This window comes from Arvicola amphibius, chromosome 1 (assembly GCF_903992535.2).
Source record: "Arvicola amphibius chromosome 1, mArvAmp1.2, whole genome shotgun sequence".
Classification (NCBI taxonomy): Eukaryota; Metazoa; Chordata; class Mammalia; order Rodentia; family Cricetidae; genus Arvicola; species Arvicola amphibius.
In genome coordinates, this window is record NC_052047.1 from 127,743,843 (window position 1) to 127,760,883 (window position 17,041).

Sequence of the window (17,041 nt, forward strand, 5' to 3'; positions counted from 1 at the left end):
AAAAGAACTTTAAGGTAATTTTTTTTTATTTTGGCTAGCCTTGAACATGTGATCATCCTGCCTTGGCTCCCAGGCACATGTCCATCCATGTCCAGCTCCTGACAACTTTCTCTGACAGTGCATTTCCTATGTTCCTGTTGCTCCTTTTCTCCCAGCCAGGCCAGCAGGAAGTTGGGGAGGAAATGATGGCAGCAGCTCCACAGCAGAGGAGACGTTGCTGCCTGGTTTTGGCACTGTGTAGTCTGCACTTCCTGCTTCGAAGCCCACACCTACAGTACTCAATATCAGCATACCTGCCTTTCACAGGCCCTTTCTAAATGGTATTGAACACTCCAGGGAGGAACCTGGTTGGAAGCTGCTACATGAACTGTAGGCAGATGATGGCAAAGCTCTTTGTTCAGAAAACACTGGCCTTTTTTTTTTTTTCAATGCATCCACACACTTGAGGCTGCCAGGCAAAAATCATCAGGATGCAGGCTTTCTACATCAGTCAAACACAAAGACGACCATTAGAATGAGAGAGGTGGCAAAGATGTCCCCTCTACACAATAGGCCATATGTAGGGACAAGAGGTCTATAGTTAGCTGTTTCTAGACTGTGTTATGAGGAAGCAATCTGAGCCACCACGAGAACTGTCAATCAACCAGCCTTCATAAGTCTGAGGTATTAGCCAGCATGACTTGCTGGTAGGATCTAAGATGGAACCAACTCAGAAGGCAATCGTGGCTCCAGAGCCCCCATAACAGAACAGCACAGAGGCTGAGTTCTGTCACCTCCGCAGAACTGCTAAGCTCACTTCTTCCCTATAGTAGCACTAGGGTAGAGGCCTTGACTTTGCAGTAAGATCGTGTTCTCCACTGGGCTGTTCCAGAAACATGTGGTGCCCACTTCATGTGTCTGCTTTTCTTCCTTCACGCAGGAGCACAGGCCCCCATCAGAAAACAGCAGATACAGCGCCTAATCTGAACTCACCAGTCTCATAGCTGTAAGTCTTGTCTTTAAAAATTGCCTGCTCTTGGGTGCTTTGTTATAGCATTAGAAAACAGACTAAGACAAACAGCTAGCTAAGCTTCTTGAGTGTTCCTGTGGGGGGCACGATTGTAAGTAATCTATGCCTCTGCCTTTTATCCTGAGAATGTGCTCACACAGGTTCTATCCCAATGTGATGGTTAACTGTAAGTTGGTGCAATGGTCAGTTACCATTCTTGGAACGGGTTCATGAGGATATTTATATCTGGAGGAAAGCGGCCTAAGAACAGTTAAAGGGTGACGTGGGGAAGATATGCCCAAATATGCATGGCATCACATCATCAACTGGGAACCCAGTGAGAACCAAAAAAGGGGGGGGGGGGCGAGGGAATGACACCTCACATTTTCTTTCTCCACTTCCTACCTGGGTCAGGAGCAGCTTCTTCTCTTGTTCTGGATCATGAAACCTATAGGTTCTCTACTAGTTTCCCTGGGTCTTACACTTGTGGGAGGCCTCAATGTCCATGTCATGTGAAAAAAAACCCTAATAGGGGCTGGAGAGATGGCTCAGTGGTTAAGAGCACTGCCTGCTCTTCCAAAGGTCCTGAGTTCAATTCCCAGCAACCACATGGTGGCTCACAACCATCTGTAATGAGGTCTGGTGCCCTCTTCTGGCCTTCAGGCATACACACAGACAGAATACTGTATAATAAATAAATAAATAAATAAATAAATAAATGTTAAAAAAAAAAAACCCTAATAAATCCCCTCATAGACACATTACAACTCTAGAGAACTCTGCTGTTCTAACATACCCCATTTCACAGACAGGGGAAGCAAGGCTCAAAGACCTAGTTAAAGCCATGTATTAAGATAGCAGCAAGGCTCCACCCTGAACCTCACCCAAAGTTAAAGCTTGGAGAGAAACTTCCTAGGCTTTATGCACTGGAGCCCATTTCCCACCTGGGGAGCACATTTCCCACTCCAGTGCTCACTCAATGGCAAGTGTGGATAAAAAAGACTCACTGAGCTCGTAGGTCTGCGTGAGCATGTCCCGCTCAAACACGATGTCCACAGGAGGCACACCCTTAGAGATGACCTCCTCATCGTCGTCGTCATCATGGTCGTCCTCCATCTTCCGCTTGAACTCCTTCAGAAGCTTAAGGCACCGAACCATGACGTCAGTCCCTAGGAACAGGGCACACATGAGCAGATAGCAGGCATGGGGCCTCGTGGGAGAGCAGTGCAGGACATCCTGAAAGGTCTCAGCTGAACTGGTATCACAGCCAGCTCCTTCCCTACGTGGGATGTTTGCAAAGTCTAAAACTATACATCTTGGGGCTGGAGAGATGGATTGGTGGTTAAGAGCACTTGCTGTAACAGAGGACCCGGTTTCAGTGCTTGTAACTGGCTGGATCTATTTCCAGCTGCAGGGGATCCAATGATCTTCTAGCCTCCAGGGCATCCACACACTGTGGCACATTCCCACTCATACATTGATAAAATTATATAAATTAATATAAATAAAATGAATATAAATTTAGGAAGAAAAACCAAAAATACCTGCAACTCTTAGGAACAAGACTATCGTGTCTTGTGACTTTAGATCAGGAAGAAACGTATGTGTAAGAGCAGTAGGGAGGAGCCCTGCCGGCTTGCCAGAGTAGCTAGAGGACATGGCCTGTCCTTGAACAGAGTTCCAGACCCACACTTGGGGTCTGCAGAAGGAATGAAGAACAGTTTCCCTTTAAAGCAGTAAGAGGCCCTTCTGGGACTCTAGAGGTGGAAACTGTTTACAAAAATAACTCAAAAAGAAGCCAAGGCAAACAGGACTAACAGGTCTGAGCTAGCACCCTTTAAGATATTAGCTTTAGTGATAAATACAGACAAGGTGGGGCCCAGCTGCAACAAAACCATGCTCTGGGCTCTGAGAGCAATTTCCATCTACACTCAGTTAGCTAATTGCAATCTAGCATATCAGGAGAAAAACCCACACTCACGTCCAACAGAAAAGACAACAGAGGGAAACTATGAAGATGCCTGGTACAGACACGTGCCAACTCACTGATACCACTGACCCCAGGAGTCATTTCACAGATAAGGGAACTGAACTGAAGCAAGGAAGGGTTGGATCGCCAGCCCAAGCTCCCAGTGGCTTGTCAACTACAGAAGCAAGTAACTCTGTCAGATTTCTTCAAGTAAAAGGAGAGGGTTAAGGGGAACAGGGCAAATACCATGTGAGTTCAGAGTGTGACACTCACCCTGGTGAATGAATTCTGGGAAATTTATCACTAAGCCCTAGGACAACTGGAAGAGGTGACAGCCTTAGTGACCACAAAGAAGCCTGCCCAGAGTCCAGAAGCCAAAGGGAATGAGGGTGGTGGGTGGTGAGAACCCGATTGGTGTAAGCCACCTCTGCCACTCTTCCTCTTTGACTAAGTGGTATGTTCTTTCTGTGCCTCAGTTTCCTCGGCTGTGACACAGACAAGAATAGCATCGGGGAATCAGATGGCTCGGTGGATAAAGGTGCATATATGCAAGCCTGATGATTTGAGTTCAGCCTCAGATTTTCTGTTCCAAGTGGTAAAGCATGCCTAAGTGCCAGAGCATGGGAGACTGTGGGAAGACAATCTCAAGTCCAGGGCCATTCTGGGCTTTAGTAGCAAAGCTTTTCCTCAAAGGGAGGAAAAGTCTTTCTAATAGATCTCAGAGATGGTGCCTGCTCAGGAGACACTCATTACTGTTTCTCTCCTTACAACTGCCCTGGAAGGACACAGTTGCTAAGGGCCAAACATCACACTAAGCTGCTAGACTGTGAGGACCTTAATTCCTTAACAAATGTTCCACAAACATTTATTCTGTACTGTGTCCAGAACAGACACAAACAAGACAGGTTTCCTCCACTATAAAAAGAGACACAATGAGTCTGGGCAAGGCAGCTGGCAGATACCGGGCTTGCTGTGACACAGCCCAGGTTGACAGCCTGGTTCTGCCCACCACAGGGAAGTCCCTTTCCTCTTTGAGCCTCGAGCTTCTCATCCATCAAGCAGAGCAAATTCTAAATGCATCTGGAATGGACTGAGCACTTGGGGGCACTTAGAAATGAGCTGGGGGCAGGGTAGAGCAGATGGCTGTCCACTGCATGGGACAATGAAGGGTGAACTGGGTAGTCTGATCTGGCCATGGAGGACAGGCACTCTAGGCAGAGAGAGGGTAAAGAAGAAGCAATGACGATGGCACTGAACAGCAAGGCAGGCTGTAGAAGGAATGCCTACAGGCCACGCAAGTAATGCTGTGTTTATTCTGTAAGCAAGATGTTTGGGGCTGTGGTAAATGTGGCCAGTGGCCAGTGGCTTGATGGGAGGTCTGTAGGGAGTAGGATCTACAGGTGCTAGGGCCCTGGGGCCTCTCCTCAGCCCAGACCCAAGCCCAGGCCCCCACACTTCCCTTTCCTCGTGGTCCTACTCAGTCTCTCGACAGTGTAGCATAAAGGCCTGAGGAACTAGCCACTGCAGACTCTGCCACATGTTCTTTGCTCAAATCCCCACACTAGCACTACCCTCCTGATGATCTGAGCAGTAAGCTATGCTTCCTAATTTCTTGGCACCGCAACAAAGGAAAAATAATAAAGAGGTCAGGAATACTAGAGCAAAAGTAGCTCAGAACAGTGCTGGCACATTATCTGATGTTCCCACCCCTGCAAGGCTGACCCCCCCAATCAGACAATCGTGGTACTGTCTGGCCTGGTTTCCTCTTTTTAAAGTCTAGGACAAGTGCAAAGACAGGTTTTCCTTACTGCACAAGGAAACAAGAGTACTATAACAATACACATGGGAGCTTGACAAAGGTTTAGCAGCTCTCATTGTTTTTAGGCTACAATTTCAGAGTTATCAAATAGCAGTGCAAATGTCACCTCCCCAAATACTTGGTCTGAGTTGGCACCCGGCACAGTTAGGCCTCCTCAGTCCTAAAATATAGAGAAATGTTGGAAAAGGTTGCTGGAGCTGCAGTGCTGACCAAAACTGCACCAGAAAGCTAACATGACTCAGCTATCTCCCCTGCAACCAGGCTGGCCATCTGATATAGGCAGCTATGCGACCAAGAAGTGTCCAGCTCAATCTCCACCCCAAGCAATCAGCAGACTATACTCTAGGAAGGAACAAAGAGAAACCTCTCCTTCCACACACTGTCAGCCATTGGTCCAGAATGTGCTGCCTGCCGCTGTCACTGCTGAAGGGTGGGGACATGCCTGCACATTCCTGTTAAGTGCTAGACAGCGGCCACCTCAGAAGGGACAAGGGCTGCTCCAACATGCCCTTGCCCCAGCACAAGTGACTCAAAACTCTGTGTTTACACTCTGGTAAAGGTCAGCCTTCACTCGAGTTTCCCTTTAACAGTTTCTGCCATATTAAGATGTTCCTGCTTCTTTTATGTACATTAATTACTAACACCAATTACTTTTAATTCTTATAGCAGGTGTCCTTTAATCACTTTTATGTAAATAAAACTGCTTATTTTAGCTGTTTTCATCATCTTCAAAACATACCACTAAAGTTCTAGCCTTTAAAACCTGGAAGAACCCCAGCATTTTATGCTTGTCTTTTACTGTTTTCCTGGTTTTTATTCTTTTCCATTCTTCTTGGCTTCGACACTCTTTTAGGCCTGTACATTTATTTTGTTAAATTTTTGTATTTCTTTATATGGCTCGTTTCTCTCCTAGGTTGTATACTTTAATACTACTATAATTTTGTTAATATCCCCCTTCTTAATGGTCATAATTTACTTCGCTGTACCCTGTTATGTTTCTTGGTTTAGTTTTTACTTATTTCAAATTTAACAGCTTGAATGAGATTTAATTCACATATTGTACAATCTACACCTTCAGTGGGTGCAAGTCACAGCCAACTTTAGAAGATCCTTAACCACCTCCACTCCTCTCTTCGAGCTGACCCCTAAACATTACAGCTTGCTTCCAGATTTTCCCACTGGACTTTCCTACAGGTGCTCACATGGCAACGCCACCTTGGGGACCACTCTTTCTCATTTGTCTTACTGACAACCAGCTGACCCGCCACAGGGGCTTCTTGTGGGCTGCTGACCCACCTGACTGACTGTCCTCTGTGTCGTGTCTGTCACCGTCTGATTTCTGGTGCTGTGCAGCAGGGTTTGAAAGTAGAAGTGTGAGTTCTACTTTATTCCTTTCCCTTACGGATTTCAGAACCAGACCCTCAGCTCCCACAAGCCTCCACCAGACAGGGACTGAGGAGTCCTGTAACGCTAGCTCACAGTAACTGATCTGTACAGATTCTGTTAAACTTGTTCCAAGTTTTTGCAAACAGAATGCTTTCTCAGCTCAACTTTCAGATTTTCCACTTCAAGTACAGAAACCCAGGAGTGGGGATGCATATTGAAGTTAGTGTCTGTGTAACTGTTTATTTCTTAAGAGTCACAAAGACAAGAAGAGATCAGGAGGACTCAACCCCAATCCGTCAGAACTGGATGTGAGCTGACTACATGGTCATCAGCCCAGCGCAGGCAGATGTGTGCTGCCAGTGCTTCCAACTGTTACCCTGTTTATTGGAAGGGAAGGTCAAGGTCACATCTCTCTCTCTCTCCTTCATTTCCTCAGCACAATTTAATAAATACACGGTGGCTAGTAAATACTTGAGGAAAATAATTTTGTAAATCAGAGCAGTTCAGATGAACTGCTTTCATTACAAAGTTTATGTTGCTTTTGCCAAATAGATATGGCAAAGTGTGAGTACAAAATATGCCTAAATCCACTAGGTTTAAGGGGTTTAAAAACAATTCATATATACTCAGGCACACCTATAAATTTATATGAAGTAATACATCATCTTTATTACTTAAACCTCTCTTTCCATAATGCCTTGGAAGAAACATTTTGTTATTTTTTTTTTTAAACAGAACTGATCAAGGCTAAACCCCTGAAAACTGTATTCAGCTCTTGTCTCCTGCACAAGAAAAGCAACTGTAGTGGTGATTAAATTAAATCCACAAAACAAGGACCAAGCACTTGGCTCCAAGATGATTCACTGGGGTACCAGGAATACAAAGCAAAGGGTATGGCCAGCTCAGGACAAAGTACAAGGTCACTCAGATAAGCACATGAACTAGGGTCATGAGACCAATGGGAGGGCTGGCTGTGAGTCCAGGCTGTAAACTCAACAGAGATGGGAGGTTATGTAGGTACAGGGGCTACCATGGCTAAGAACAACCTTTAGCAATCAAGATGGGCTTGGTGTGCACATGACGGTCTAAACAGTCTAAATGTCCTGACTGATCAGCTTGGGTGACAACTCTTTATCACTAACTGTATTCTGACTCATGCTGACCATTCTGGGAAGTCCTGCCTTCCTAGGCCAGGCATAAGGAGATATCCCATGGACAGACACATCTTGAAGGTGACAACAGACCAGAGGGAAACAGACTGTGTTATGCAGCAGCAAGCAGGTGTCACTGATGAGTGAGGAGGTGGACCCCACCTGCCTGTCAATCACCATGAAGGAAATGTATTACTACTTACTTTCCCTTTAATAAGCTGGAAGTCAGACTTCTCAGGTTAAAAAAAAGAAGAAAGAAAAAAGAAAATCCATGTTTTAAATTCCAGAAACCAACTCAATGAAAACAAGTGCTGCAGGTTAAATAAAACACACTTCTAGCCTGCTGTGGCCATGCACACCTTTAATCCCAGCACTTCTAGCCTGCTGTGGCCATGCACACCTTTAATCTCAGCACTTCTAGCCTGCTGTGGCCATGCGCACCTTTAATCCCAGCACTCAGAAGGCAGAGGTAGGTCTGAATGAATTCTAGGCCAGCAGTGTCAAGAGCAAAATGGTCTCAAGCCCCCCCCCCCACCAAACCCCTCTAGATCTATCCTACCCGCCATGAAGCGATGGCCCCACTCAGAGCACAGCAATCCCCATGGTCACTGTAGCACCTTTAAAAGGTAGGGGCTATTACTCCCATAATCCAGTTGAGGGAAAAGGGACAATTCTAAGGACTGCCAAATCTCAAAAACCCACTTGGCCAGATGTGTTAGCGCATGCCTTTAATCCCAGCACTCAGGAAACAGAGGCAGGCAGATCTCTGTGAATTCTAGGCCAGCCTGGTCTACAGAGTTCCAGGACAACCAAGGCTGTTACACAAGAGAAACTCTGTCTTGAAAACAACAAAAGCCCATTTGCATAGCTGTTGGTATCAAGTGGTTACTTTGAATTCACAGGAACCTGTGCCTGGAAGAAAGCTCTGGCCACAGTATCTCCCTTCAAGCTCTTCACAGAAGAAAACATCAAATTATTTAACACCTTTCTTCCAGTATCCCAGAATACTAAAATGTGTGTTTGTTCTCCTGGCTTGGATTTGCCATCTCTTACCAGGGTTCCCCTTCACCAGTCCTGGCTCCCTAGACCCCATGTTTCCCTGTGTCTTGGTTTCTTCTGTTACTTATAATTCCTAGGACATGTAGGATGTGTATGTGTAGAACTAGTCCTCCTCAGTCCTCATTCATGGCAAAACTATAGAAAGGACTCCAGGCTAAATGACCAATTCCTTCAGAATTAAAAAAAAAAATCAATTTGTAGGCATGTGGGGGAGGGGTGCAGGCACGGGTGTGCAATGGAGATATGTGGAGGTCAGAGCACAATTTTTTGGAGGATGGTTTTCTCCTTCCTTGTTTTTGAGGCAAAGTCTGTGGTTATTTTGAGGCTGTATTTTGTGCTGTTCTGTCCTGTGTGAGCTTCAAGCCAATTGTCTGCCTTCCATCTTACCCTAAGATTACAGATGCCAGCTACCACATCTGGCTTTTTAAATGAGAGTTTGGGGAATCAATCTCAGGTTATTGAGTTTTGATGAGAAATGTCCCCCATAGCGTTAGCTGTTTGAATACCTGGTCCCCAATTGACAGTGACTTGCTGGGGAAAGTATGTCATTAGGGGTAGGCTTTGAGAGTAAAAATCCTCATCTACTTCTAATTTGCTCTCTCTGCTACATGCTTGTGGTTGAGATGAAGGCAGTCAGCTTCCATTCCTGGCACTATACCTACGATTTGCTCCCATGCCTCTTAGACGAACCCTCTGGAACCACAGCCAAGATACACCCTTCCTCTTAGAGCTGCTGTGATGAACAGCAGGAGAAAAGTGCCTATTGTATCAGGGATTCCAGGTAAGTGCTTCTCCCCACAGATCATCCTGCTAGCCCTTCCTGTGGAATTCTGACGGCTCTGATACAATGGCATCCCACTTTGGCCCATTGGGAAGCCTGGGGTTTCCTCGAGAAGCCTTGCAGTGTTGGATCTCAGTGTGGATTTATGTGCACTATGCTAGAAACATGATGGTTTGTTTTCATCTAGAAGCCTATGTCCTTCAGATCTCAAAAGGTTCTATTTTTGACTTTCCCCCTTCCCCAACCCTCTATTATGTTTCTCTGTGTTCTTCTGTTCTCTGTGCTGTGGCTTGCAAAGTGTCCCCAAAGGCCCATTGTTAAGGCTGGCAGCCTGTGCTGCTACAGAGTGGTCCGATTAGGATGTGGGACCTACTAGGAGGAAATGGGTACCAGCAGCACAGCAGCACCCAATTTCAGGAGACATGGGGCTCTACCCACACAACATTCCTCCCCAACTTTAGCTTCAACTTGGCATTCCATTTCAAGTCTCTGAGGTCTTTCTCTCCCCCCCCCCCCCTCTCTCTCTCTCTCTCTCTCTCTCTCTCTCTCTCTCTCTCTCTCTCATTCCACTTAACTGCTGACAACCCTTTCCTTCCCCTCCCTCTCCCTTCTTCACAGCCCCTGAGCTCTGCTTTCTTTCATGAACACAGCACCCACGACTTTCTGAGGATTAAATTTTATTCTACTTTTCTTTCTTGTTTTCCTCCTTTTTGGGGGGAGGGGTGGAGACAGGGTTTCTCTGTGTCCTGGAACTAGCTTTGTAGTCCAGGCTGGCCTTGTACCCACAGAGATCCACCTGCCTCTGCTGAGTGCTGGGATTAAAGGTGTGCACCACCACTTCCCAGCTTTATTATACTTTTCAATGGTTTCTGTGTCCTTGGATTCTATTAGACTTTATTTTCCTCAATAATGTGGTCGTTTTAGGCTGCTGCCTGGAGACCAGTGTTTCAGAAGGTGGTAGGAAGGGGAAAGCTGCATCATCTGGTCTCTAGGGAAGGGCGAGCTGTCAGATGTGTCGGAAACGTGATGAGCTGTTTTCCTTAGCTAGAAAACTCCGGCATTCAGTATGTAGAGAACTCTGTCTTGAACTGGTCACTGTCTTCAGAACAGAAGGCTCCAGTCCCAGGCCTAGGGTTCTAAGTCTAGCTGTCAGTGTTCTAGAGACTGGACAGTTCTAAGAGATTATGTTCCCTTTTAGAACAAGGTACTAGAAGGTTGGAGCACAGCTCAGGGGTATACAGAGCTTACCTAGCACACACAAGCCCTAGGTCCTATCTCCAATCCCTCCGCTGTTTCAGAGGCTGTGGCTGGAGGCTTAACAAGCACAGATAGGTATTCCCAACCCACATTCCTTCCCTTTGGTCTCACCTGCAGCATGTGGCTGTGGAAGTGGAGAAAATCTAGGAAACTATGAAAGGATGTTATCGAAGGAGACGAACTAGCAACTGCTGGGAATCACACCTCTTGATAAGCACACATTCTCCATTGCCAGAGCTCCACCTTGTCTCAGGCCTGTTCTCATGCCCACACATCTAGAAACCTTTCAGGCTCCTAACACATGGGACATAGGAGAAGAGTGAGGTGCAATCTTCTCCCGCAGACTGTCAGCCTGCCCAGTTTTAGTCCCATCCATATTTATCCTCTCAAAAGCACCTGGAATCTCTGATTTCCTAGCTTATTTCCACTTGAGAGGTGTCAGCTTCTAGCTGCCACCCTTTATAGGAACTTAAGTTTTTCCAGTCTGTTCTGCCTGCTACTACACCTCCAGCAATTTTGAGCAGCAAGTGTTGCAAGAGTCCCTGCATGCCTGCTGCCCTGCTCCTTGTACTTCTCGGTTTACTCCTACAATGTCTCTACCATCGCTTTGGACGCACTTGGGCAGAATGCAGATAAAAACATTTATCTTCCAAATGTCCTATCTTGCTGAAAGCTCCAACTTTCAGATTTTACAAAGATTTGGCTAAATAAGAAATAAACAGCATGGGACAAGAGTAAAAAATAGGGAAAAATAAAAGCCTTTTGGTTGCTAAGGTTTTATGGCCTACTTGTGCTTGTTAAAGTTTCTTTTTATAAACTTACGTGCATGAGTGTTTCGGCTAATGTGTGTCTGTAGCATGTGTGTGCTCTCTGAGGCCAGAAGGTATCAGAACCTCTGATCTATAGTTTCAGATAGTTGAAAGCCCCAGTTGGGATGATGGGAATTGAACCCAAGTCCTCAGGAAGAGCAGCCAGTGCTCTTAACCACTGAGCCCTATCTCCAGCTTCTAGCTTAAGCTTCTTTAGAGTCTACTCCTGTATTGATTGCTTAACCTTTATGTATGTGGTGGTGTGCGTGCATAGAGGTCAGATGTCTGTATCAGGTCTAAGTCAATTGCCCTCTACCTTGTTTTGAAACTGGGTCTATCATTGAACCTAGAGCTCAACAATTAGATTAAAAGCCAAAAAGCGTCAGGGACCCACTTATCTTCACCTCAGACCCTCTAATACTGAGATTACAGTAAACTCAGCTTTTACCAGGGCTCAGATTTTTTTTAATGATAATTTATTTTTATGTGCACTGGGGTTTTGCTTACATGTATGTCTGTGTAAGGGTGTCAGATCCCCTGGAACTGGAGTTACAAACAACTGTGAGCTGCCATGTGGTTGCTGGTAACTGTACTCAGGTCCTCTGGAAGAGCAGACAGTGCTCTTAACTGCTGAGCCATCTCTCCAGTTCCCATGAACTCAGGTTCTTATGCTTTTTTGGCAAACACTTTACCTACAGAGCCATCTCCCAATCCCGTTTAGCATCTTGGAACTTTATTACATGTAAGATGTTGATGCTAAGACCTACCTTGTAGGGTCACAAGAAGAACAAGCAGCGCAAAGCAAGCAGTCTTGTGTGATGCACACATAGCAGCTACGGTATCATAGTTAAAAATCGCCATCATTTAGTAACCTTTTGCTGTGACAATGTAACAGTTTCTCCTGCATTTGTGGCAAAAGTACAGCATAGTGACACAGAGTATATAATGCTTGATAATCAACTATTATGCTACTGGTTTACACAGCACTACGATAATTTTAGAATGTATTCCTTCCACCTCAAGAAAATGTTTATTTCAAGTAAGCAGTATGCTTGTATATCCAGTCAACCTTATAACACTTTGTGCTTACTATCTCTTGATTATACCAAGAGGCCACACCAAGTGACTGACCCTCGCCATTTATGTGTGAGTATATACTGTCCTGTTCATACCTTGGACATATCTTCATGTTATCTGACATGATTGTACTTCAAAATAGGGCTGGGTAAACAGCTCAGTGGTAGAGCCTTTGCTCCCACCACGCACAACACTCTAGGTTCAGAGATTTAACCCCCAGTACCAGAAAAAAAAAAAAAATGAATGAAAGAACAAGGAAGGGCCTGGTGTAAGAGAAAGACTGATGGAGGATGCCTTTATAGAGGAGTCTGCTAGAATGCAGGGCTACTATGGTTCAGTGAACATGTCTCAGGTTCTTTTTAGACAAAAGCACTGAGCACTGAAAGACTGAATAAAGAGTGTAACCTTCACATTCCGATGCAGAATGTCACCGAAGTAGAGGACAGCAGGGGAACCCAGGTGGAAACAGGCTCTGTTCTTACCTTTCTTGGTCTTACAGGGACCACACTCAGGGTGAATCTCCTGCAAGGGAAGGGACACCACCTTGGCTAGCCCAGCATTCAACATGTACTGGTACAGACGCTTGAATGTCCTTTCACACAGCCCCTGCAAAACACAAGCCCATGGGCACTGCTAAGCAAGGCACTTGGGAATCCCAGCATTGAGGAAACACCAGTGTTTGGGATGGGAATTACCAACGGACAGTAAATGAAGAAAAACTGCAGGTACTAACGAGACTGCCAAGCTGCATTCAGGGAACCGAATAAGCTCTGGAGCAGCACAGAAACCACCCTGCTGTGGCTACAAGAAGGGAAAGAGATGTACTTAAGAGACCCTGGACAGGTAGACAGAGAGGGGGTGAGACAAGTGGGGCAGCGCTAAGAGGAGGATTCCCACCAGACACTTTCCATACTCTATCTTTTTAATCTAAGTGTGCATATGAATTTCCTTCCTTCCTTCCTTCCTTCCTTCCTTCCTTCCTTCTTTCCTTTTTGGTTTTTTTGAGACATAGTTTCTCTGTAGCTTTGGTGCCTGTCCTGGAACTAGCTCTTGTAGACCAGGCTGACCTCAAACTCACAGAGATCCACCTGCCTCTGCCTCCCGAGTGCTGGAATTAAAAGCACACGCCACCACCACGTGGCATGTGCATTAATTATTAGTAAAAAGATAGCCTTCTCTGAGGCAGTGGAGCAAAAAAGAAAACAAAATTTTAAAGTTTTCTAAGGAGCCAAAGAGATGGTCTAGTGGGCGAAGGTACTTGCTAGCAAGCCCAAGGACTTGAGTTCCATCCCCAGGACCCACACGGTAACTGGGAGAACCAGCTCCAGCAAGTTGTCATTTGACACAGTCTCTCAAGCACCAGCCAGGGAGAGGTAACCAAACACCTCTGGAGTCAGCAGAGCACGTGGTCCCCAAGGTGCTGTAGGCCTACACTCCCTGGCAGACCCTTACACAGCACAGCTGAAGGTCAGCTGCTGTCTGCTGTCTGTTACATGTGTGCCACATTTCTCTAATGGCTGACAACCAAGTTTTAAAAATCCATACTGGGTAAAATGTCCTGCCTCCAGCCAATCTACTCCTGGCCCTTGCTGCCACCTGGCTGTATAACCCCTGGACAAGCAAGGTATGAACTGGCTGAGAAGGTGCTCATGACTCAGGCCTGTTCTGAGTCTTAGGGACTGCTTCATACACTGCAGTAGACACCAAATGCCTATGGGCCTGGCACACATCTGCAGCCCACTCAAAGGAACCAGCACTTTCACCGTTGGGCTATACAACATATGGTTACCCAAGATATCCAGATGAATCCCATCTGGCTCCTTCAAACACACTGGCTTGTACATGTTGCCTGTCATTAATCTAGCTGAGCCTCTCAGTGATGAAGAGCCTTCGGAAATTCATCCATCAAAACGCAAGCAAAGAACATGGTGTTGAGCTCTGGACCATCCAGAATGAGGGAAGATGATGTGGTCCTGCCTTCAGGGGACCTGCACATTCTGCCCAGCAGAAAGATCAGCAGGAGCCCTGCCAAGGGCAGCACCCACCTCAATTATAGGCCAATTTAGTTGGCTCTCCTTGGACTCTACTGCCAGGGGCAGACTGGACATCTCCAGAGAACACAGAAAGCCTTCATGTTCAATAAATCTCAGGCTCAGGTTCACAGAATGCCGCCCGTCCCCCTCACTGTTCCTTTTTCCTACACCGCCCTTAGCACAGAACACACAGCAGCCCAGCACGAGCCCATGACCTCACCTTCTCACCAGCAGCCTGCTGTCACATCCCAGTCTACCTGAGTGTTGGCCATTCAAACCAAAAGTCTCTGAGCTGCACCTTCAAACCTTGTATCAGTCTTCTTACATCCTAACTAGGCCACCGCTCACCACTGTGAGTGTCACCTAGCCGTTGGCCAGGATCCAGCCCTCCTTCTCTCAGCGCCTCATGCTCCCTGTTTCCTTCTTCCTGGGCTTCTCCATGCAGCCACTGACAAAGAAACTTCCTGAGGTTGGAGCTTCCAGACTCCAGTCTAAGCCAGGCTCTCAAGAACTCCGTCATCTTCCCTCACCTCCAGCCATCACTACGCAATCATTGCTGGCCTCTGAAAGCCCCATCTCTGCTGGGGAAAGTCTTGCCCCTCTGTGAACTGCTCTGTGAAGCAGCCCCAGTTTGCTTTCACCCACTAGTCCCCCCCCCCCCCCCATTACACGGTCCTATGACAGCACCACCTGCCATCTTCACCTGCTTCTGCAACTTTGAAGTTTGACCCAGCTCTGACTAAAAACACTCGCTGAACCATGTGCTCAGAGATAACCATGTTCCGGAGCAGTGAGACCACAGTGCTGACCGTAGCAAGATTAGCCCACTTCCTGTCCTGAGGGAGGAATTCAGCAGTGTCCCAGTCCCTAGTGAATACACAGGGTCAGGGAACATCAGAGCAAACACTGGCTTTCTTCAGCCTGTAGCAATTTTCCTCACTTCTATTTAAGTTTATTGAAAGGTTTTTTGTTCAACCTTCCCTTGATTTCCCATTTTTTGATCAACTGAGACAGAAAAATTACACTCTGATCCCAAACTACAGGGCATCTGGGATGGCAAAGGCGTTGGTTCTCTCAATATATGGGAGGTAACAACAGGGAGTAGAGGATCCTGGTGGAGCTGGTCAGTTGCAGATGGTTGCCATCATGAGCACCTACGGGGCAAGGCTTGCCTGAGTCTTCAAACTTAAATTTCTATCTGAAATCTCAAGGTGAACAAAAAAGGAAGCCAGGCCACTTTGAGGTCCTCTGAGGAGATGGGAATGCACTGGCTACCATGATGGGAAGAGGCCCTCTCCCGGTAAACGATGAAATTCAAGTCTAGCAGAGCACAGGGAGACTCCTGTCTACTGTCCTCACGTATGTGATCAGAGAGACCACTGAATCCCCCTTTGGGGACTAATTACTGCACTATAAATCCCAGATTCTGATGTGCAGCTTCCAGCTCTGTGGTTTAACCTCCAGGCAGTCTCTTCTAATGCCTAATACTGGCTCTTGGCTAAGTTCCACTCAGAACCATCCCTTGGCCGTCAGGCAGCAATGCCACTGAGTCTCCTCTCACACTTACCCCTTCACAGCTGCTACTTCTGAGCCTAAGACACAGAGGTCAGTAATTGCTTTTTTTCTTCCTGTTACTTCAGCATAAAACCACTGGGAGTAAAATTACAAGTTTCACAATGAAAGAAAATCTAAATGTCAAAATTTACCATCCCACATGAACTCTGATGGTGGGTCTGAGAGCAAACCCCAGAGGAAATGAAGTCAGTCAAGGGTAAGAATTTCAAAGAAAAGCAACATTTTCTCACTGTGCAAAAGAAAGGAAAAGGCCAGGGTTGGGGATATAGCCCTGGTAAAATGCTTAGCAAGTTTTAATGTTCGACTCCCAGAACTGCAAAAAATAAAAAAAAAAAAAAAAAAAAAAAAAAAAGGAAAAGGCCATTTGAAGGGCTCTGGGAGGGGCAGCAAGTCTTCAGTGCACCCCCTTTCAGAGCTCCCCAGGTGGTGTGCAGCTTGCAGGCCCACCTCAAGGGCTTACCAGTTCCTCCCTCAGCTTGCCCAGAGTTTCAATCTGGTTGCTTCGTGTGCTCAGCATCATGGACAGCTTCTCCATGAGGATGTCATACTTGCTCCTCCTGAAAGAGATACCAGCCAGTCACCTGCTGGTCACTCAAGACCAGCTGACCTTTAGAGACGACAATTCATGCCCAAAGCTATAGTGATAGTGTACAGACTAGATCTTAGGGCAGAAACATCAGTGCAATGAGTCTCTAAACCTCCTTACCTTTGAATAGCGCTTTAAAGGTTATGGGGGGCCTCTCAAGTTCTGCCTCATGTGCCACTTGAAGACGAGTGGGGGTTATTTCACAATGAAGGTTTCTCCAAAATCCAGGCACAAGGCTAGAAGTATCTTTGCATTTATGTTGTGCTCCAAGCCCTCTCCTGTTTCTAATTCTGGCTCCCCCGGTGTGACTGACCCACTGCCCACCTCCCCTGTAATATGAAGTTGATGCGTCATGATAAATGTTTCCAAGGTAAAAGCTTCCAAGGAAGCTGATACTCATGGAGCCTATGTCTGGGGAATGGAGGGAGGAGAATAAAGAGGAATCTGTCTGCCAGTTCAGCTAGCCATGGGCAGCTTGGCTTGACTCCTTGTTCTAGGGGAAGAGAAAGCACATGCATGGCATCCTCAGTGAGGGAAAGAACAAACAGGAC

At 46.4% G+C, this 17,041-nt stretch overlaps 1 protein-coding gene across 2 annotated transcripts in view; it reads right to left on the reverse strand.

Annotated features, from left to right (window-relative positions):
- Positions 1-17,041, reverse strand: part of Gtf3c1 (general transcription factor IIIC subunit 1) — a 69,080-nt gene that overhangs the window by 39,386 nt on the left and 12,653 nt on the right. For both annotated transcript variants that reach the window (XM_038321542.2, XM_038321532.2), the window contains exons 5-7: positions 16,365-16,461; positions 12,779-12,902; positions 1,996-2,157 (exon numbers count right to left, since the gene is read on the reverse strand). In XM_038321542.2, coding sequence (XP_038177470.1) covers positions 1,996-2,157; positions 12,779-12,902; positions 16,365-16,461 — 383 coding nt within the window. The remainder of the gene's footprint in view (positions 1-1,995; positions 2,158-12,778; positions 12,903-16,364; positions 16,462-17,041) is intronic.